The sequence below is a fragment of the Trichechus manatus genome, unplaced genomic scaffold (assembly GCF_000243295.1).
Source record: "Trichechus manatus latirostris isolate Lorelei unplaced genomic scaffold, TriManLat1.0 scaffold00182, whole genome shotgun sequence".
NCBI lineage: Eukaryota > Metazoa > Chordata > Mammalia > Sirenia > Trichechidae > Trichechus > Trichechus manatus.
The window spans coordinates 1,972,383-1,995,182 of record NW_004444118.1 but is presented as its reverse complement, the minus strand read 5'-3'; the positions used below and the strand labels follow the sequence as shown (position 1 = coordinate 1,995,182).

The 22,800-nt window shown below is 52.6% G+C and overlaps 2 protein-coding genes across 2 annotated transcripts; both read right to left on the bottom strand.

Moving 5' to 3' along the window:
- Positions 1-6,258: 6,258 nt before the first annotated feature.
- LAG3 (lymphocyte activating 3) lies at positions 6,259-12,372 on the bottom strand. The gene is made up of 8 exons (XM_004387266.1): positions 12,315-12,372; positions 11,879-12,017; positions 11,148-11,452; positions 10,230-10,493; positions 9,542-9,817; positions 7,119-7,361; positions 6,712-6,842; positions 6,259-6,423 (listed from the first exon to the last, which is right to left on the bottom strand). The coding sequence occupies exons 1-8, from the start codon at positions 12,370-12,372 to the stop codon at positions 6,259-6,261; spliced, it is 1,581 nt and encodes a 526-aa protein (XP_004387323.1).
- Positions 12,373-14,272: 1,900 nt separating this feature from the next.
- PTMS (parathymosin) lies at positions 14,273-19,010 on the bottom strand. The gene is made up of 5 exons (XM_004387222.2): positions 18,595-19,010; positions 15,572-15,643; positions 15,231-15,306; positions 15,014-15,075; positions 14,273-14,837 (listed from the first exon to the last, which is right to left on the bottom strand). Exons 1-5 carry the CDS (start codon positions 18,637-18,639, stop codon positions 14,787-14,789), a joined length of 306 nt encoding a protein of 101 aa, XP_004387279.1. The 5' UTR covers positions 18,640-19,010; the 3' UTR covers positions 14,273-14,786.
- Between the last annotated feature and the right edge of the window lie 3,790 nt (positions 19,011-22,800).

Here is a 22,800-nt window from a genome sequence, read left to right as displayed (position 1 = left end):
AAGGGGTACCATGCTGTACCCTAGTGTCAGGATCTGGGCTGTTTGTATCTTGTTGCTCTGCTATCCTTCCGCACATGACTTCCTCTTCACAGTCTGAGAAGGCTACTCAAGTTCTTCAGTGGAAATAAGGTTCCTTTATGATACGATCTCCCAGCAGCCTGTGCTTCTCCCTTTATAGCACTTGTCCAGTTGTAATGAAATATTTAATTATTTAATGTCTCTTTTACAGGCTGGAGCCCTGATGGCGTAGTGGTTAAGAGCTTGGCTGCTAACCAAAAGGTTGGCAGTTTGAATCCACCAGCAGCTCCTTGGAAACCCTGTGTGGCAGTTCTACTCTCTTCTATTGGGTCACTATGAGTCAGAATCTACTCAACAGCAATGGGTTTATTTGTTTGTTTGTTTCTTTCTTTGTTTATTTGTTTTTTCACAGGCTAAATGGTAACCATGTCTGTCTGACTTAGCATCATACCCCTAGTACCTAGCAGAGTGTGGAGGGCCTGGTGGAACTTAATATTTGTGAATACTTGCTGGATGAATGAATGGAGAGGGTTGGACTAGATCAGGGGCCTCAAACTTAAATGCCTATAGGAGCCTGCTGGGTAATGTGAATGAGATAAGCAGGCTGTAAACAATAGAAAGGGGTAGGAACTGAGGTAAAATAGAAAGTATCCATCTCATCTAAAAAGGGCAGCCACTACCGACACAGCTCCTGCTGAGCTGATAGTAAAAGTATCCCAGAATGTGAACACAGAATTGTCAGCTCCATCAAAATTTCAAGAGAAAGTGACAAACCAGACATTTATGTAATATCTTCTAATTCAAATGTTGGCAACTAATTTTGTGTTTTATTGTTTTAACACTGAATAGCTCAAACAAAGCATTCCAAGGGCTGGATCTAGCTGGTTTACAACCTATGCACCAGATAAACACCTTTGACCTCTGTGAGTCTGTGATCTGTAACTTCCTGTAAAGATGGGCCCCAGGATTCAACAGGTCCCAAGAACCAGGTTCTCCTTCTGGAGTTTCCAAAGAGAAAAAGAAGAGAAAGAGTTAGTTTCTACTGAACATTTAAAATTGCTGTGTGCTGTATATGGTTGTGTAACTTACTTGGTCATCATACATTGTTAGGACATCGATATCATGCTCTCCAGCATACAGATGAGGAAATTGAGGTTCAAAGAGTTTAAGAAAATTGCTAAAGGTCACAGAACTAGTAACTGTACCTGGTAGAACTGAGATTTGAATTTATTTGCTTGACTCCAATCCCTTGATTGTCCCACTCACCCTACTGCGTCTCCTCTGCTTGAAGGAAGGCCCCAGATAATGGCTAAGAGAAGCCTTTTCCTACAGAAATGGAGGAGGTAAGCTCCTGAGGCTGATCACCAACATAATCCCTCATATCTATGAAGTGATTTTCCATTTTCAAAGCACTTTCACATCCATGAGCACATGCCAAGCCTTTTCAGTAAGTATTGCTATCCCCATATTACAGAAAAAGAAGTTAAGCTATCTGCCCCAATTCTGTGACTGTCACACAGAGCGTGGGGATCTCCAGAGGTCTCCTGTTTCCTGGTTGACAGATATTTTTGCTGCATGTTTTCTCTGTCTCTAGGATGGAGGAGGGGGGAGGGGGCCTAGTGGGAGAAAAGAGATGAGAATCTGCGGGAAGCCAGCATTGGAGGCTACTGACAGAGCTTTGGAGACCAGGCTATTGAGAAGGAGCGGGGTAGCCTGTGGAGTAGGGAAGTGGGAAGCCGCAGGTGCAGTCCTGCGGTGGCCTCCTTACCAGAAGCATCTGTGGCTGCACTGGCAGCCTCTGCAAAGAGGGAGGGAGCAGGGCTTGAGATTGGGGAGGAAGGGTCACCAAGTATGTTTTCTGGGAAAAGGTCTAGGAGGGCCGACCCCCACCTCCACCAATAGCCACATTTTCCCCAGCTTCATGACCGCTTACTTTTTGCAACACTCAGGCGGTGGTTCCCAGGCCTCCCCCCTACCCCATGGGAGGTTTGGATGGCAAATTTCAGAGCCCAGCCTAGTCTCAGCCAGCTGACACCTGCAGCCCCTTGGAGAAACTGTCAGCCACAGAGTGGAGCAGATAGAACCCATCCTCACCTCAACCTCATTCGTTTCAAAGGACTAGCTCCACCCTGGGTGGGCCTGAGTGGTGAAACCTAGGCTATTTGCTCATCTCCTCTGCGGAGGATTAACAGCAGGGGCTCAGGCCTGAACCCTAAGTTCTCTGTCTGGTGGGGAAAGTGGGACAGGGAACTTTCTGAATCTGCCCAGGCCCCTGCCCTGCCCCATGAAGCTGAGATGACCAGTTCATGGTAGGGGAAACACTGACGAATGTGAACAGAGCTCTGAGTGAGCACACTATGGCCTCTCTCCTGACACACTTGATTTGGCAAGGGCCTGGCCCTCATTTGACCTCCAGAACTCCCAGATAACAGGTACACGGTAGGAGTGGGGGTGGGGGTACTCAGAGATGCCCCTCACCTTGTCTTGGCCTATCTCTTTTTCAGGCACTGTTCTATCTTATGATAGAGAGGCTGCAAGATGGCCCCCAGTGATTTCAACCCTGTTCAATTCACACCCTTATGTTGTCCCTCTTACACTGTGCCAGGGTTGGTTTGTGTGACTCTCTTAGGCTGGGTTCTCTAGAGAAGCAAAACCAGTGAAGCATACATATATATGTATATATACATATACATGTGTAGATAGACAAATACATAGAGAGATTTATCTCAAAGAAATGGCTCACGCAGTTGTAGAGGCTGGCAAGTCCCAAGTCCATGGGTCAGGCATCAGGCTGGAGGCTTCTCCTGACTTATGTAGCTGCAGGGGCTGATGAACACAAGATTGGCAGGCAATACAGCAGGCCGCTGGCTTAGGTCCCAAAGAACCGGAGGTCAGATAATGACAAGCCCAGTGCAGGATCCAGGACAAGTGAAAGCCAGCAAGCTTTGCCAGAATGCAGGCTACGCCTCTGAGGAAACTCGCCTTACAACTGACCGGCTGGTCACATCAGATCACATCATGGAAGTGATTACATTATATCACAAAATGGAGAATACCAACATTACAATATTACATAACTGCCAAAATACATCATCACGTAACTGCCAAACCACTGAGAATCATAGGGCAGAAGTGATAGTATGCCATTTCTGAGATTACGTTATGAAAGCTTGGTGGCTCTGTCTTGGCCACTCTCTCCCTCGGGGGGGAAGTCAGCTGCCACATTTTGAGCAGCCCTATGAAGAGGCCCATGTGAGGAGGAACTAAGGTCTCTGGCCAGCAACCATGTAAATGAGCTTCTTGAAAGTGGATCCTCTAGCCCCAAGAAAGCCTTCAAATGATTGTGGGCTCAGCCTACATCTTGTGAGACCCTGAGCAGAACTATGCAACTAAACTGCTCCTGGATTCCTGATCTTCAGAATCTGTGTGAGATAACCCATGTTTGTTGTTTTAAACTGCTATATTTGGGGGTGATTTGTTACACAGCAATAGATAACTAATACACTCTCCTTCCTCCTTAGCAAGGACCTAAGATGATTGCCCACCCAAGGAATCTCCCTGAGCTCCCTGCCTGCTTGAGGCCCCTTCCCCTCCAGGAGCCCAGCCTGAAACACTGGTTTGCATATAAATTTTGAGGTGCCCAGTGAATCCACCTAGCTCCCTGGGAGACCTGGAGGTTTTATCCTGCTAGAGGGGAAATGGAGCCCTAGTGGCATAGTGGTTAAAAGCTATGGCTGCTAACTAAAAGGTTGGCAGTTTGAATCTACCAGCTGCTCCTTGGAAACCCTATGGGGCAGTTCTACTCTTGCTATGAGCTAATGGCAAGGGGTTTGGTTTTTGCTTTTTTAGATGGGAAATGGTGCTTTGGGGGAGAGGGGCAGGAATGTCTCACTCTTTAAGGAAGAACGCACAGAAAAAGGGAGTAAGAATTAATAAAGGAAGCACTGTATGCACAAACCCCCCAAACCCCTCTTTCTTCCTCCCTTTGTTCTTCTCTTCCCTAGGGGGTGGGGGAACAACGTGGCCCTTCACTCTGCCTCTGTCCCCTCCCTGTCCCCCTTCTTGCAGGAGTAGGGGGAAGTCCCTGCCTAGGCCCCAGTGAATCTTCAATGACTATTTCATAAACTCAAAGGGCATAGGATGTTATCTAGTAGAAAGGGAAAATGCCACCCACAGAACTTTCCAGGAAACCCCTGCCTCATTAAAACATGAGGGCTTCTACTAAGACCATGGAGAGCGGGATCCTGGGGCAGAGCTGAAGAGACCCCCTCAGCACCTGTCCCCACCCAGACAACCACAAAGGGTAGAAATGTTACTTTGAAGATTTCTAAAGGGGATTTCAGGCCTTCGCCTCCTAGTATGATCCTCTCTGGTGAGCGCCAGAGCCTCCTCCTTTCTGTGCCACTGTTTCTCCACCTGTGACCAGACTAGGGAAACCACCTTCCTAAAGCTCAGAGCCTCAGATTGCCTCAAATGGCTCATTGTTTAGGTTTCAGAGGGTGCCCCCTATCTCCTTAAGGCTCCACCCTCAAATTTCTGGCTATTGTGTCTCCACGGGGACAGTCTCCAGCCTTGTTCTGGTCTCTTTGTGTCATTCTGCTTACCGCACCCAGGCCCAGAGTAACACCTGATAGGGCATCTGCCACAGCACATGTATATACCGCAGTGTGCCTCCTGCAAGCTTGCTCTCATTCTCTTTCAATATTTTTTCCTCCTGTACAGGGTTAAAGTTCCCTGAAAGAGCTGTCTGCAGCCAAAGTCCAATGCCCTGTGCACATTGCCGGCGGAGGTCGAGGTCCCCTTGCCAGATTGTGGGGGTGCTGTTGACCAAGGCTGTGTGTGTTCTCTGCTGAAAGGATGGTCTGCGTGGTGCACACATATGTTCTCTCCAAGAGAGGCACATGCGGGCAGGGGCAGGCTCGTGAGCCTTCTATATCATTGTTTGCCTCCTTTCACCTTCACTAGCGGGTAATCAGACAAGCACATCACATGCACGGAGCACTTCACAGTTTTCAAAGCCCTTTTTCACCAGATATTCGCAACAACCCATTTTGGTGGGTTATTATCATTATCTCATTTAATAGATAAAGAGACTGAGGCTCAGGGAGATTGACCATGGTCACATCTGGAACAGCAGTAGAGCCAGGATCAGAAGCCAGGTCTCCTGACGCCCAAAGTTGCAGCAGCAGCCAGCTGTCTTTCTGGATGTTTTTCTCCCCCACAGTGGCCTTTGTTCACAGCACTCCCCTTTGTCAGATTTGGATTATATACCTTGCCAGGGCCAGGGCTGTTATCTCCTGAAGCATGCATTGTGCAGCCTCTCTGTTGAAGGGTGCACAGGCCGTGTGACAGCTGCTGGGCGCACACTTGTGTGCTGGACATCAAGAGAGCACGCCACAAAAGCAGCGTCTTGTACACACTGGGCGTGTGCTCCACCGGAGTCCACTGCAGTGTTCAATTTCTTCCAGCCTGCCTGCCTGACCTCCGGTGGTGTGTGGTGAGTAGTGACCACTGGGTGGCAGTGTGTTCTCATGCCTGGGACCAGACAAGTTGCCAAGGGCTGGGGAACGTGGGGGTTGGGGCAGAGATCTGTAGGAACCTCGGCCAGCTGCCCAGAAAGGTTTCAAGACCTGATCCCTTGGAGGACTTGACATGGCAGCAGGGCTCCTCCCTAGCCTAGGAGCTCCTCTGTACGTGTGTGTGTGTCTGTGTGTGTCTGTGTGTCTGTGTGTGTCTGTGTCTGTGTGTCTGCTGCAGCCAGGGAGCCACGGACAGGTGCTGAAGTGCAACTGAATGTGGGGTGGGGTGCGGAAAGACAAAAATATAAAGGAAATCAGGGCAGCCAGCACGATATGGGTGGAAGGACAGGGGAGAGGCGGGCTGTAGAGATAAGAGGGGGTGAGGGCTTTTTTGGAGCTTAAAAAAAAAAATTACTACCCAAGTGAGAGAGAGAGGGAAAGAGAGAGACAGAGCAAGAGCGAGATTAAGAATAAACACAGAGAGGCCAGAAACAGAAAAGGGAAAAATGGGAATAGGAAAATGAGAGAGATTGGCTGGGGAAAGTGGGTTAGGAGGCTGGGGTGGGAGAAGAGAGCCCCAGAGGCTGGGGAGAGACAGGAACCTTCACTGGACAAGAAGGAGTCAGACTCAGGCTTGCTGCTGACAGGGAGTTTATTTATGGGCTGAGATGGAGGGATAAAGACTGAGCTGCTGAGATCGGCTGGCTGCCTTATCTCCAGGTCAGGGCTTCTCTGGCTCCAGCTCCGGCTCCAGGTTGGGCTCCGGCTTCGGCTCCAGCTCTTGCTCTGGTTCTAGCTCCAGTTCTTGCTCCAGCTCCTCTATCTTGCTCTGAGCCTGAGGAGGGTGAATCCCATTCTCTAGGGCAGAGAATCTTCTTCGTCTCCACTGTGGGAAGAGATTAAGAGGGAGATGAAGGGTGGGAGGAGAAGGATGAAGGGAAAGGAAATAGGAAGGATGCTGAGTGCATCTATTCTCCTTTCCTGGCCATCCAGCCCTTCCCACTGGTCCTAGGCCTTCTCTCAGCCCTTTCATGCCTCCCCAGGCAAGGGGTCCCTGGAGAGCAGAGGCAAATTCAGCGGCCCACCTTGGGCATCTTCCCTAAGGAAGGGGTGCCAAACAGGACTCTCAGGATTGGGGAGAGAAAAGGCAGTGTTGGGGGAGGGCCCCACTAACCTGTCTTCTCCAAAGGTGAAAGCCAAAGGCTCCAGTCATAAAGAGGAGCAGCAAAAGGATACCAAGGATGAGAAAGAGAGGGAAATGGCCTGTTTTCATGGCACTGGGGGTTCCCCCAGAGCGTTGGGCACCTGTGGAGAAAGAACAGGATTAGGCACAGGGTCAGGGCTGAAAAGATCATCTTGCTACCCTCTCATAGTTTACAAATGTAGACAATGGGGCCCAGAGAGTTTAAGGCTTGCCCAGGGTCATTCAGCTAATTAGCAGCAGAAGTGGGTCAGGCCTAGACAAGAGATAGAGGTCAGGTTCCAGATTGGGAAGAAAAGAGCTGGGACAGGGGTGGGTCTGGGAGGGGGGTCAAGATGATTGGTCTGGAGTTGGGGCTGTGGTGTTTTGGGGTCTCAGACCTGGGCCAGACAGCTCTGTGACATATAACACTGATCCAAGTAGTCTCTTGCCCTGGTACAACTGGCACTGCCAGGATTGGGAAAGGAGCCTGGCCTCCTGCATTTCCAGCCAGGGCCCTGGAGAACTCCTCCAAGACTGGTTGCTCAGGGGAGTCCACACAAAGTGCTCTTGTCCAGACGCCGGAGTCACCTCACAAAGCAGCTTCCCCGGGGAGCCAGGTAACCCAAAGGATTTGGGAGTCACTGAAAAAATTAGAGGAAAGAAATCTTTTGAGGTCTGACCTCATTACCTAATACTACAGGTACACCTCCCAGTCACCCTGCCCTCACCTGGGTTCTGACTGGGTGAGGTTGCGGGGAAGAAATCAGGGGTCATAACTAAATTAATCTTAACAAGACAATGCTTTTGGTCAGATCACTCCCCTGCTCAAAAACTTTCCAGGCTCCCTACTGCCTTCAGGGTATTGCTCAAACTCAAACTGGCCCTGAAGGACCACCTGATACTACTCCAGATTCTTTTACATTACTTTCTACTCAACTCAGAACCCTTAACATCAGTCAGGTGAGTTAGCCCCCAGTATATACCTCGTACCTTTCCTGCTTCATGACTTGGCTCTTATCAGTGTCCCTATCTTGATGTCCCCCCTGAATGTTCTCTATCTGCCCTTCAGAATGTTTAGAGAACAGTCATCTGACCAACTGTTCTAGAGACAGAGCCTTCTCAAAGCTATACAGTTAGAGATAGGGTGGATAAAACCAAAACCAAACCAGTTGCTGTAGAGTTGATCCAACTTATGGCGAACCCATGGTGTCAGAGTAGAAATGCGCTCCATAGGATTTTCAAGGCTATGATCTTTCAGAAGCAAATTGCCGGGCCTTTCTTTTCAGGCACCTCTGGGTGGATTCACACTGCCAACCTTTTGGTTAGTAGTCAAGTACCTAACTGTTTCCACCACCCAGGGACTCTTATAGGGTAGTTAAAAACCAAAAACCAAACCCACTGCCTTCAAGTCAATTCTGACTCATGGCGACCCCATGTGTTATAGAGTAGAACTGCTCCATAGGGTTTTCAAGGCTGTGACCTTTTGGAAGATTGCCAGGCCTTTCTTCCATGGCACCACTGAGTGGGTTTGAACCTCCAAGCTTTAGGTTAGTAGCCAAGTGCAAACCGCTTGCACCATACAGGGACCTGATACGGCGGATGGAAGACAAAAGGTGAAGGGCCTTGATCTGAGCATGGTGTACAGGAAGGTGAAGATTTGATGGCAAAAATACCTGAGTTTAGACTCTGAGTCTAGAACTTCCCAACTGTGTGCCTTTGGAAAAGTTTCCCTCTTGGTGAAACAAAGGTAATAAGACCTCTCTCATCAAAATGTTGTGGAGATACCATGGGAAAACTCCATGAAGCAGTTGGTCCTCAAGAAAAAAGACATTGGACTGAAAGAATTAGTGGGCATTGGTGAATGACTTCATGTAGGGAGAGAAGGAGAAGGCCAGGTTTCAAATGAAGTTACTGACAGAAAGGCTTAAGGCAGTAAGAGGATTGGGTGTGAGGAAAAGATGGGGTTCAGCATTACACTGCAGTGTGGGTACGATATCTAGGTAGAGATAGCCAGGAAACAGGTGGAAATGCAGTGCTGACCCTCAGGAGATGTATTATTTGTTAGCTTATTCATTTATTCATTCAACCGAAACACATTATTAAGCACACAGTTGTTAAAGTGCTCAGCTGCTAACCAAAAGGTCAGTGGTTCAAACCCAGCAGCTGCTTCACAGGAGAAAAGATGTGGCAGTCTGCTTCCTCAGAAACCTTATAAGGGCAGTTCTACAATAGCCTATAGGTTCACTGTGAGTCGGAATCGACTCGACAGCAACGGGTTGTTTTTGTTGATATGATACTACTATTTAGTGGCCGAGATGAGGACCGCAGACATAGCCAAGCTGTCATGGCTGATAGTTACCAATCAATCCACACATACTTTCTGAGTATTTTTTTTCTGTGTTTGTTTTATACTGTCTTGGAAGGCCTTTGTTCAGTAAATATTTGCTAACCAAGGGACTGATGACTCCTCCCAAATCCAAGCAATGTCCTGCAACTTTAACCCAAGCCTTGTCCCCAAAGTGGACAAGGATTATGGAAATATATTCCACCTCTTTTGAACCATTCAGACTTTTGCCATCTCTTCTCCCAACTGCTCAGACCCTCCCGCCAATTCAGGGCAGGGGAGTCCCTTAGAGAACAATGGAACGTTTATCTTGTGACTCAAGGGGAGATTTTCAGTTTCAGTTCTTTACAAAGGGGGTGAGAAAAGAGGAGGCCACATTGGGCAGCCTCTGGAACTTGTGCCCAGTGCCTGGCATCACGGCTATGGATTTGCCCAGTCTTTGCCCAGCCAGCCATCCCTCCCTGTCCTGGGGCTGACCTGTGATGACTGCCAAAGTGATGGTGGCACTAAGCTCCTGTCCTTGCAGATGGATGTGGCAGGTGTAGGTACCAGACTGTGCCTGGCTCACGGCCTCCAGCCAAAGAGTAAAACTGCCATTGTCTTCAGCCACCTGGAGGTCAGGGCCTCCCCCAGGCCGGGCCCACCTGGCGGTGAGGGAAGACTGGGTCCCCACAGCAAGAGGCAGGCGGCAGGGCAGTTCCACCCTGGAACCTGCTCCAGCATATACTGTCAGTGGGGCTGTGGGCTCCAGACCTGGAAGAAAAAGGAACCCAAAGTTAAAGTTGACAGGGGAAGGTGCAGAGGGGTTGGACTGCTGGGTCTGCAGGGAAGAAGGCAGAAGAGCAGAGGAGGTGATCCAGCTCTGAAGAGTGCTAAGGAACAGAATAAGGTAGACGAACTGATGCTGCTCAGAAACTCAGGACATGGGCTGGACCGTCATGAGACCAAAGGCTGGCAAGTGAGGCTGGATGGCCAAGGGAGAAGCTAGAAGGGGAAAAGGCAGCTGAAAGGCTGCCACATGAGAAAGGGGTCGGACAGCGGGGCCAGAGCAATCACAGGTGGCACTAGCTGCTGAGGACTTGCTTTGGGGACCAAAAAGTTAGGGGAGGTGACAGGGGGCAGGAAGGGGTTGTGGTCAAGTGTGAAGGCAGGCTGGAGGAGTTACCTAGAACCGTGAGGTTGTATGTAATGGAGACAATGAAGCCATCTCTGTAGGTGAGGATGCAGCCCCAGGGCCCAGAATCTGAGGGGCTGACTTGAGGCAGGAAGAGGAAGCTTCCGCCCAAGTGGTGCTGGGGGGACTTCTGGACAGGGTCCCGAGCCAGGCCCCGGAACCAGCGCACAGAGGCTGGGAGGTCAGGGCGGCTGAAGGAGCAATTCAAAACAACCGACTCAGAAGTCCTGAGAGGTCCTGGGGAGCTGGCAGTCACTGTGCAAAGGGTAAAGAAGGCTGGGTCAGCCCCACCCCAGAACATTTTCCCATCTCAGTGGGCCAGCTAATGTAGAAGCTTCTGGAAACAGGGACCATGCTTTAGATGTCTTTGTCCTTCTCTCCTCTGCCCCAGCCTAGGGCCTGGCACCTGGAGGTACTTAAAATGGATGCCCACTTTCCCCTGCCCCCTGCCTCCAGTTTACTTGGCATCTTCTACTCTTCTCTTTCTCCAGGCCATGCCTGAGGATCCCCACTAAGCCCACCACCAGAGCTACAGATGTCTGAAACGAATCACTCTAGCCCAGCAGTCTTCCCACACCCTCTAGCCCCTAGAAGAGAGGGAGTCCTTGGTACCTCCCCACCCCCACCAAAGGCACTCTGGCACTCTCTCTGTGGGTGGGGGAAGGCAAGCCGAAGGGGTGATACAATCTCTCCATTGGGCCCCCCCCCCATGCATGTGCTTCTCTGGGGGCACCTTCCACTCCGCGGTATGGACCCCCACCCCCTTTCTCTACCCATCTGGGAGCGCTCTGGCAGTCTAAGGGCGCATCCTCAGAGGCACAGCCTCCCTTAGCCCTTCCTGCCTCCCAGGCGGCAGTGAGTGAGGGGCCCTCCTCCCAGCCCCTCGCCCCTCGTCCCGCCCCCACCTACTTGAGCCCTGGCCCACGCGCAGGCAGAGGTGGCAGGAGAGGGCATGGTTCCTGAAGCGCACAGTGGCTCTGTACTCTCCAGCATCGGCGCGCCGGGCTGGGCGCAGCCACAGCGAGAAGTCCCCGCGTTGGAGATCGCGCTCCGCCACCTGCACCCGGGGCTGCAGGGGCTGCCTCCCGCTGCGCAGGCCTCCCGGCGCCACGCTCAGCACCGTGTAGCGGCGGGATCCGGGCCCCAGAGGGGAGGGCGCCCCGGAGCGCGGGCCAGGGGTCGTGGTGCTGCCGGGCGCCGGGCTGGGCCGGCCACTGGGCGGGAGAGAGAGAGATGGCATTGAGAAAGTCGAGGGGGAAGCAGCCCCAGAGCAGAGCAGACTAGTCTTCTTTTGAGGACTAGGAAGCCTGCCCAAAAAGGAGGTCTCTTGACCACCAGCCTTCCTCCCCTGCCCTCCTTCCCCTCCCCCGCGCCGGGCAGCACCATCCACTACAGGAGAAGCAGGCATACTATGGGATGCAGGTGTGAGGGAGCAGTCTTCCGCGGAAGGGCGGGAGAGGTGCAAGGCGGCAGGTGAGGCTGAGACCCTGGCTTCAGGGGGACTGGGAGCTCAGGGGAGGGGCAGAGGGTTGTGTGGCATGCCCTGAGGGGACATTGGAAGGGTTGGGTATTGGGTTGTGAGTCTGGCTGCCATTAGGGCTGGGTTTGGGAGTTCTGTTGCCCAGGTTTGGGGTGCATACCTGTCTGGTTGGTGCTGCCAAGTGACTGCTGCACTTCGCAGAAGGCTGAGGGGGATTTTGGGGCTGCAGGGGAGTCGGACAGGAGCCCCCTCCTGGGCCCACACCACCGGGACCTTTGCCCCAGGCCCTGAAGCCTCCACTGGGGAGTAAAAGAGAGGCCAAGGGGAGGGGCCATGAGCCAAGAGACTTAGGAGTAGAGAAAGAGCCCAGTGATTCCCAAGAGAGAAAAAGTCTAGGAAGAGCTTGGTTTCTGTCCCTTGCCTAACAAGGGTGAGACAGCAGAGAGGCTTTGGGGCTAGAAGGACTGCCCCAAGAAAGACATTAGAAGAATCCAGCACCAGAGCTAAGGGCCACAGGATCTGTGGGGTCATAGAGAGATCCCTGCTGGCCCTCTTCGTGGATCTGGAGGTCAGCCCTCCCACCATCACCACCTTACCTGGAGCCACCCACAGCGGTTGCAGAAGCAGCAAGACCAGGAACTGCGCCTCCCACATCTCCCCTATGGCCCGGGCCACAATAAGCCCTCCAACGGGAGGAGGTCAGTAAAGAGGTAGGGGGGACAAAGTAGGGGTTCTACAAAGAGGGAGGTGAAGGAAGAGAATCTAGAGGGAGGGGGATGGGAGGGGGGCCTGAGAGAGAGAGGAGCAACCAACAATCAGAAGCTAGAATCCAGGGAAAACCTGGCCAGATCAGGTAGCCTGAGGGTGGGGTAGGGATGGGGGTGTCCCAGGGAACGGGGCAGGGCAGTGGCAGAGAGCAGAGTGGAGGCAAGCTGGCTGTGTGAGCTGGGATGCCTGTGTGCTGTTCCCAGGGCCCTCGCCCTGTCCTGCCATCCCTCCACCTTCCCCACTTCCCCTCCCCATTGCCCTCTCCCCCCTCCCCCCTACACGCACCTCAGAGCTTACAGTTTCGCTTCGCAGTGGAAAGTCTGAGGGGGTTGATTCCCAGCAGCATCACCCTCCACCTCTGTGGTGGCTCTCCCCTTGTTTACTTCCTCCGTCCGGGGTCTTCCCACCACCCCCTTCTTGCCCTTCCCCCACCCTCCTGACTGTTGCCTTTCCCAAGACCTTTCTGCCCTCTCTCCAAACTATTTCTGCCCTGAACAACCCACTTGCCCATCTCTAAACTACCTCCTCAGCCCAACGTTCACATTTTCTTCTTGGCAAGTCCTCTCCTTGGTCTTCATCTCCTCTTTCCTTTAACATCCCAGAATTTGATTATACACGTGCTTTCCCACCCACCGTTACAATGACTCCTGGGAATAAGGTGGACAGGAAGCTTTACTGCATCCTAAAACATGGTCTACGAGTCAGAATCCACTCGGTGGCAATGGGTTTGGTTTTGGTTTTGAAAACATGGTAGGTTTAGGGAAAGGTACCCCAAGTCTGGGGAAAATAACAGCTACGTTATATTGAGCCCTCCCTGTGAGCTAGGTACTATATTGGACACTTTACATACAGTAACTCATGGAATCTAGCATTAACCTCAACTGTACAGCTGAGAAAACTGAGGCTCAAAGATGAAATAATTTGCTAAGGTCAGACAGGGAGTGTGAAGACAAAAGCTGTGTGTATAGTCCTGACCCTGGGTGAGTTTTGAGTGTCTTCTCATCTGGGAAGAATGGTGTTGTCAGTGAGTCTACCTCTCCTGTACACCCTCCAGCTCAGACCCCTGAGCACTCAGCAACTTCCCCCAAACCAGAGGTTCTGAACTAAGAGAGGGCAAGGGTGTTAGGGAGATGGAGAAATGCAGAAACCTTCTAAGCAAGACCAAACTCTATAAAACAGGCAGAGGAACCAGGGAAGGAAGTGCGACACTGACAGAGGGGAACTCCTGCTCCAGCACAGCTGGGAGAACTAGAAGGCAGTGGCAGGGAGTGCTGGGACAGCAATACAGGCAGCAAGTGGCCTGGAAACAAGAGACCCTAGGGTTCTCCTTGCTTGACCAGAAGGAGCTCACTTCCTCAGGGCCAGGACAGGGCATCATCTTTGATGCCAGGCAGCTCTCCCTCCAGGATCCTGGGGGGCTGAGACACAGGCCTACAACCCCTCTCCCATTTCAGGGGTGGGACTTCCTGTTCCTGGGGCTGTTTCTATTTGCCTGGTTCAGCACAATAGTGCTGTAGCTTTCCACTGGGCTCAGCAGTGTCTAGGCCTTGTGTGGGTTAGCAGGGAACTGTGTGTATTGCTGGGGAGGAGCATCCCCAAGAATCCAAAAATGGGACAGAAGTCAGCTCTCAAAAGCAGCTGTGCTCCCTGTCCACCCCTAGAGTGCTCATCCTGTCTTTGGGAGTATGCTACTTTTTTATAAATTGAAAGGGTCCTAACAAGATGTGTCGTCAGCCACCCTCCTCCCTCACTGTATTGACTGGGCCCCTGGAAAGCAGGAGACAGGTTAAAAACAGAAGCACGACCATTTCTTTATTAAATTATACAAAAAGGGGAGGATAGGGGGGCAGCTGTGGGGTTCCGTCCGACCCTGGCCCCACCCCGGCCTGGCGCTGTCTGAGAGGAGGGGATCTGAGGGAGATCCAGGGATCAGGCAGGATAGGGATGGGGCAGAAAATGAGGCTGAGGGATGCAGAGATTAGGTAGGAGAGGCTACCAGAGAAGGGTAGGATTGGCTGGGGGGAAGGAGGAAGAGATCAAGGAGACAGAGAGGAGGGATTGGGGACCAGCTGGGGAGCTCAGATGGAGCAGGTCAGGAAGTGGAACAATGGCAGAGTGAGGATGGACGGGGCAGTGTCTGGAGAGGCAGAAATGAGAAGACTGGGGAGGAAGAAGAGGGTGGCAGCTCTGGTGTGGGGGCCCAGAGCAGGGAGCCAGGTGAAGAGTGGCTATACTTGTCCATTCCCACTCCCACCTCCAGGCCCCGAGGGCCTCCAACCCCCAGCCCGTTGGCAGGGGGCTCATGCTGATGCCCCGTTTTCTGTCTTCTGCCGCTTGGGATCTGCTTCATCCTGTAGAGAGGGAAAGAATTGGGGTAGCTGTAAAATGGGAGAGGGGACCTCCCCCTGTCCTAGCCCTGTTCCAGCCCCCACCCAGGCCACCACAGGGATCTGGGTCCAAATCCAAAGGGGTCCCAGCCCCTGCTGCATCTCTGACAGCCCCTCAGGACCCACAACCCAGCCCAAACCTCCTCTTCAGCAGCTCTCTTCAGCGCTGGCCCTTCGTCATCCTCTTCTTCTTCTTCCTCATCTGAGGAGCCAGAAATGGGTCATTGGGGAAGGACAGGAAGCTCCGGCAGTTACCCCCTGAGGTCATCCTCAGCCTTGCTTCAGGTCTTCAAACCCACCCTGACTGTTCCTTTGAGTTCCATTTCACCCAGCCCAGCCTCTCCTGCCCCTCCCCACCTTCTTCTTCTCCTTCATCCTCCTCCTCTCCATCCTCAGCAGTTTCTTCTTCTTCCTCAGCCCCGTTCTCCTCCTCCTGTGGGAACAAGGAGAGGAAGCAGTGTCAGGTTGGCTGTGTGTCTCCACCCACCACCACCAGGGCCATGGAATGGGGCAGGGGGTGATAAAAGGACTTGGGAGGCACCTCAGGGTAGGACAGTGAGGGTGGGAGGGGACAAGAAATAAAAGGTAGGACTCAGCTCCCAGGAGGTAACTGTGAGGAAGGATGAGATAATCGGGGAAGGGTGGATTGCAGGGCAGGTGTGGTTACCTCCCACCTGACCCCACCCCCACACACACACCTCCACCACTTCTTTCTTCCGCTCTTTCCGGCTTGCCTTCTCCTCCACCTTCTCTTTCTTCTCCTTCAGGTCCTGCAAGGGAGAAAGAGGTCACCTTTGTCCCACCACAAATGATCTGCCATCCTCAAGTCCCTCTAGCCCCGTTCTCCCTCTCTGCAGTGAGCTTGGAGGAGTGTGGAACGGAGAAGGTGGCCACAGCTTAGAGACAGAACACAGGTCCTCAGGGTCCTTACACTAGAGCCAGCAAAAGGGCTGAAACCTCAGACCTCCTTCCCCCAGACTCAGCAGGAGAGGTAAAGTGTTGAAGCAAAGGGTAACAGGCACCAAGGTAACTGATCCCCACCCCCATCAAGTTCTTCCAAACCTCACAGGCTGAAGAGTTCAGCTCAGCAAAGCAAATCCCCTCCATCTGCTTGAAACCCTTGATGCCCCACCCCCTCTCCATGTCCCTCTGCCGCCTCCTTTGCCTGCCCTCTCCCACTGCCAGCCCTGCTCTGCCTTTTGTTTACCTCTGGGGCCTTTTCCTGAGTACCCTCTCTCCTGGGCATCTTTCCCAGCTCCCCCTCCATCTTCTCATGCCTTTGTTTCTCTGTGTCTCCCTAATCCTCACGCTCCTAATTTGCCAAACACTGCAGGAGAAGGGAGAGCATCCCACCACGATTCCTGGCATCCCATACCACTTTTCCCCACCATACCCCAAACAGTTTACACGAGATCAAGTAGTTTCCTCCTCCCTACCTCCTGTGGTGTGTGTGTTGCTGTATTGGAAGAGTAGAAGAAACTATTTCCAGTGGAAATGTAGGTAAAAAGGATAAAAGAAACATGGAAGAGAAGGAGTATCAGACATGGCAGATGAAGAGACAACACAAGGTCTGTGTCTAGGGTGGGATGAGAATGTAGTTGAGGCAGGTACCTGTCTGGTGTATCCTCCCACTACACTTCCCCGGTCTCCTTCACCCTAAGATCCCAGCAGGCACACCCTTGATGTCCTAGTCTGATGTGGCAGAGGTAGATGCTCATGTGAGAGTCTCCTCTGGACACTGTACCTGCCTTCCAATTCAGTTTCCAGTCCTCTCTTTACTCCACCCCTTGGCAGACACTGAGTGACACTGTGGGTGTCCCTATGTGATCTGATCTGGTTTTCATGTGCAACTCTCTGTATCTGATTCCATGTGGATAGAAGTTTTCTATGTGAGTGGATCACTCTGGGAGGGTGTGTCCTTTCTGGAACAGGATTGGGGATAAAAGAGGAGGTTGCTACAGAATGGCTGGTCTTGGGGGGATACTTGATTCTCTTTCCCTTTTTAGGGGGAGCACAGAACACTTCATCCTCTCACCCCAGCTAGATTTCTCCTTCATCCTCCTTGGCTGTCCTCATTTCTTTGCCACATAGTTGGTATGGCACTTGTACTACCTGGTAGGCTTTTCCCCACAACTTGGGCCAGGAGACCCAAGGGCTAGTTAGCATCTCTCTGGGGCCCTACTCCCAAGTTTCAGTGGCCGTGGCCTAAATTTCCCATCTGGGCTGATGGAGGGAGGGAGAGTGCAAAGAAGGGAGGGAGAACACCAGAGACCAAAGTCCAAGGGGCCGGGCCCTCTCCGCTCCTGTCCTTCTGGTCACTGTCCTTCCATGATCCCTTTTCCAGGAGGATATGTGACCTAGGCCCTAGGTCTCGCGCTAAGAAGCTCTCTGGCCTCGTTTACTCAACACAGGCACACACACACTGACACAGACTGACATTGATTCACACACAGAGCTACAGAGGAGCGCCCACGCAATCCGGAGACACATGGCCTGGCGTTTGGGCATTCTGGCATACTCTCCAAGACAACACAAGAGCACAGTGGAGCCACTCCGCACTTACAGAGCAGCAACATGGCTCCAGAACATCTACCTCTCCACCTGCACACATGTAACTGACACGGGCAGTCCCACACACTCGCTGGATTTCAGACATACAAAGACACCTACTCAGTGAAGTCACATGCCACCACACAGCCCACTGGAGGGCCACACATGCACACCTTGTCAGATCGCACACATATCTCCTCTCCCACTGCCTTTCATCCCATTGGCTCTCCCCTTTCACTTCGCAGGCCTCCCAGGGGCCTGTGTGACGGCTCCTCAGCCCCCACCCCTCATCACTACCAAGGTCAGCCTCCCAGCCCCCAGACCTTGGCTGCATTTATTTCCCAAAGCCACACTCCCCAGGTTCCCTAGGGAAATTAGACGAAGGCTGGAAGAGAGGCAAGGGCAAAGGGATGGGGCCAGGCAGGGAGCTAATGTGAGCAATGACAGCTCAACGCAATGCCCAGCCTCAGCTTTTTCGAAGGCTATTCCCGCCTCCCTTCTAATTTTTAGGAACTCGAGATTCTTTAAGTGTGTGTGTTTGTGGAGCGGGGGGAGGTGCGATGGAGAGAGAGAGAGACAAAAAAAAAAAAAAAAAAGAAAAAAGCTTTCGACCAGTGTTAAGGAAAGGATGTAAATGAAAGGAAAGGGGGGAAAAGAAAACGGACAGTGGCAGCAGCTGTCCGGGGAGGGAAGCAAGAGACAGTCGGGCCGCGAGGGAGGAGCCCGAGAGAGTCCTGTTTACACTTGAGGATCTCAAACCGCTTAGCAGGAGAAAAGGTGAGGTCAGATTGGAAGGAGACAGGGAAATGGGGCGCGGGGAGGGAGGAAGAAGGGAAGAGGGCACAGTAAACTTAGAGGCGGAGGGCTCCGACGGGACACCGGACGGGGTAGAGGCCGGCGAGGGGTGGGGACGGCGGCGGGGCCCAGCGCGGACCTGAGCGGCGAGGCCAGGAGCCGCCGCGCGGAGCGCAGGGAAGCTAGAGGGCGCTGGCGGGAGCCGTGCAGAGCCGGGTAGGCAGCGCCAGACTGGGGCGCGGGGGGAGGGCGGAGTGGGGTCCGCGGGGACCCGGGCGCTAGAGCAGCGCAGGGCCGTCCGGGGGGCCTGGGGTGGAGGGCCGCCCCGAACCCAGGGGCTGCGAGGGGTCCCGGCCGCCGCCGCCCCAGCCCCTACCTTGGCGCTCAACTCGGCCGCTGCCTCCACGCTCTTCTCCGACATGGTGCCGGGGCCGGGGCTGGCGGGAAGCCGGGGTCCCGGGGCCGGGACTGAGAGGCCCTGGACGGCAGAGGGTGGCCGCGGCCGGAATCTGGCGCGGTGGCGGCGGCGGCGGCGACAGCGGCAGCGGCGGCCGCTCAGCAAGCTGGGTCTTTGGAAGAGGCGGCAGAGGCGCGCGGGGTGGGGCGGGGGTGGGTCTGGAGCGGAGACCCGCAGGGCTGCGGCCGTCCGGGCGGAAGGGCGGTGCAGGCGGTGGCCGGCGCGCTCCGGCCGCGGTCGCTCAGTCCTCGAATCGCCGCCCCCGCACAAGCAAAGCTGCCACCGACCAGCCGCTGCCGCCCCCGGGAAGGGAACCCGCTTATAAAGCGGCGCTGCCCGACGGGAGGGGCTTCCCAGGGGTGGGGCAGGCGGGAGCGGGGAGGAGAAGAGAGGGGAGGGGGATGAAAGAGGAGGCTGGAGAGGTGGGGATAGGAGGATGAAAGCAAGGGGAGGGAGAGCGAGAGAGGCGGGAGGGAGGACGAGACCAGGAGGGGGAAATGGAGAGACTGACGGCCGCGGAGAGGGAGTGGGGCGAGGAGGTGGGAAGAGGGGTGGGGTTCCTGCAGGGAGGGATCTCTCCAAATCCCAACCTACTGCTTGCGACTGTGAAGTCTGTCTTTTGGGGGCGGGCTGGGGGGGTGGCCAGAATCCTACTGACCCCAAAAAAGCCCTGAGATTTTTGCCAAGGGATAGGGTGGGGTGGAGGGGAGCAGATGGAAAGGCAGGGTAGGTATCTGAGAAACCAAAATCTTAAAGAAGAGGAAGAGGGTAGAAGGGCTACTTCCACATCATGCTGCATTTCCCCTCATCCTCCATCTACATTGTCTTGGCGGTCTTGAGAGAGGATGGGAGAGCTGAACGGGCAGCCCACCCTTCCCTCCTGACATTTGTGAACCCTACTGGGTTTCTCTCTTCCGGCTCTTTCTTGTGATCCAGAGGAGTTAGAGGTCCTCCGGTCTTCTTCCCTCTCTTCCACCTCTCCCTGACGTGGGACCTTTCTTACGCTCCTCTCACCTCTCTTTTCTTTGCCTGGTCCTCCTATTTCTCTTCATCTCATCTCATTCCTCTGCACCAGACCCCTCCCTCACAACTATTATCTCACATCTCTCCCATACTTCTATCGCCTCTTCATTTCTCACTTACCCTCTTCTACCATTTCATCTCTGATCTCTTTCCCTGTCTCTCCCAGGCAACACTGTTCTTGTCTTAACTTGTTTTACCCGGCCCTATATTCTTAGCTGATTTCCCTCAAACTCCTCTTCCTGTTCTCATTTTTCACATTTTCCCTCTTTTTGCTTTTCTCTTTCCTCTGCTGCCATCTTCCCCAGCCTTTCTGTGTTATTTTTGCTTCCTTTGCAAGGGGTCCAGGTCTGGAGTCCTTAGCTCCTTGCTCTTAATCTTAGTCTCCAGGGGTCATTTTGAGAGGCTGGGGTTTCAGGAAGGGGTTGGGGCTGGGATGTGTATTAAAGGTCAGTAAGGTGGATGGGGTGGGAGGCTGGGGTTTGGAAAAAGATATCTTCTTTCGGTATGTGTGCCCCCCACATTTGTCATCATTAGTCCTCATCTTTTTCTTTATCATTTTTTTCTTAATTAAAAAAATACGCTGATTGATCTTCATCATTATTTAGTATTTGAGTGCTTAAATACACTATCTTTTGGTCCCTTGGTGTACACACCTCCTAATTTCTCTGACTCTTCTATCAGTTTCTCAGTCTAGGTCTTCTCAAAAATGTTTGGTCCTCACCGAAGACTTTGCCTTGCCCGACTCTGTACATTTATTCTCTGAGATCTTTCCATTTCCCTGTCTCAATCTCTGTTTCTCTGACTCACTCTCTGATGTCTTTAGCGATCTCTCACTGTCTCCATCTCTGTTCTCCTCTTTTGCTTCTTTTTCCTCCCTCCTTCGCTCCCCCCTCCAGCATAGTCTCCCTGTCTCTCTCTCTCCCCTCTCTCCCTCCCCGTCAGTCTCTTTCCTCTCCCTCCCGCCCTTCTTTCCTCTCCCCTCCTCTCCACCTCCCAGCCCCGCCTGCCGTCTCAGACACCCTGCTGGGCTCTTACCCCGTTGCCCTGGTAACCGCCCCCCACTCCGGTCACCTCCATTCCCCTCCCCCTTCCAATCACCGCCACCAACAACCTCCATCCACCTTCCTCCTATTTTTCCTGAGAGCCAATAGGAATACTGTTGCCAGGTGGAATGCTTATTTGAATTAGCCAATCCAGGAGCCTAACTGCTTGCCCTGCCTTATATGGGGATGTGAGGAGGGCCCCTCCCCCTACTCCAGCCCCACGGGGGACTAGCCCCTCCAATGTCCCTTCTCCCTGCCCTGGAGAGAGCCAGGGACCCTCCCTCTCTCCCTTTTATAAGGGTCCTGGCCTCCCATTCCTCTAACTGGGACCTCTAGGGTTAGTGTGGGGTGTGGGCCGGACTGTGGGCTGGGCCTCAGGGCTCGGGGTGGGAATGAGGTGTGATTAGGAAAGGAGGGGGGAGGTGAAGGGAGCGGGAATTTTGCCCAGGGAGGGGTGTCTGGGAGCAGAGGCAGCTGCAGTGGAAAATTCCAGGGAGATGGAGAGGCAGACGATGGGAATCCTGCCCCAAGGCCCAAGGGATCGCCTTGAGAATCTAAGAGCTTGGACACTAGGGTCCCTGAACCACAGGGGAAAAATCCAGGAAGCAGGAGGCCTGGATCAGATTTCCTTCCTATGTAGGGGAAGCATCCCTAAGCCTTCCCTTTCTGGTTGGACAACAAATCGATCTCCTGAAATCTTGACTTCTTGAGAAAGAAGCTGGAAGTGAGACTTGGGTTGAATATGAAGTGAGTGGGATGCTGAAAGCACACCCCCACAGTCCTTGGGGTTAGTGTCTGGGCCTCTGAGGCCAACACTGTTAGATGACAGTAGCCTGTGTTTGCTCCTTTCCATAGGACTGTTTCTGAGGGCTAGTAGAGACTTGCCTATTCCTAGAATTCTGTTACTCCACAGTTCAATTGAGAATTTCTCCACTAGTTGAATGGAGAAACCTGTGCTTCTTACACATTTTCTGAAGGTGGAAAAAAAGGAGGCCAGGCGAGAAGAAGGGAGGCCTGAGCCCCCTGGATCTCCGATTTCTGGCCTAACATCCTAGAAATTTACCTATCTACTGTGTGGAAGTTGTTTAACTCTAATCATTTCCATCTCATTCTTAGCAAATTCTTCCCCCTTTCCAGCTTCCTGGATTTTTTTCAGTTTGCTTATTTAACTGATGGTTAAATGCTAAGGAAGGCCTAGTTATCATTAAAGGCTTTGGAGGACAGAAACCTGTGAGTTGGGGAATCTCCACCACTCCTCATTTCACTTTTTGTATCCCCATTCTACTCCCAGTGACCTCATTTTCTATCCTCTATTTTCTCTTAGCATTTTTTTTTTTTTTTTTTACCTTTTCAAAACTCAGGTCAGTGGAGAGTTGAGAGATGGACTCCTAGAGAGAGACCGACCCTAGCCTAATTTGATCATGAGTATGTTGCCCCATGGGTGTCAAGTAAATAAGAAATCATCTTTACAATAACAGTAAGGCGTGAATACTGCTAGTCAGTCTTATCCATTATCATACTCTTCTCACAGCTAAGTAAATTTAAACTCAAAAACTTTGTTTTGTTTTGTTTTGTTTTTGCCCTCCATATCAAGCTTAAACTCTTGCATTTCAGCCAACTTTTATTGAGCCCTTATTAGGTGTTAGGCACTGCGCTATGTGTTGGAGACACAAAGCTGAATAAAAAAAGGCATGGTCCTTGCCCTCAGGGAATAGATGGAGAGAGCATAGTACATCAAAATACAAGTTAATAAGGGGCATGTATCCTTGGCTGTCTTTTCACCAGTCAAACCAGACAGCTCACTGTCCCATCTCTATAGGTACTGCTCTTCTGGAATGCCTCTGTGATCTCTCCTAACTTTGCAAATCCTTATCTGTTGTTCCCATACATTGTTCCCAACTCCAAACAGCCTTCCTTGGTTCCTCCTTCACTGATGTTCCCTTCCACAAATTCCTCTGTCACAGTACAGTCTTAGGCACAAAAGAACAGCTCAATAAATCATTTATTTCCTAGCCCTGTGACACCATTTTGGACTCTTAACTGAATCTTGGAGCCTTCT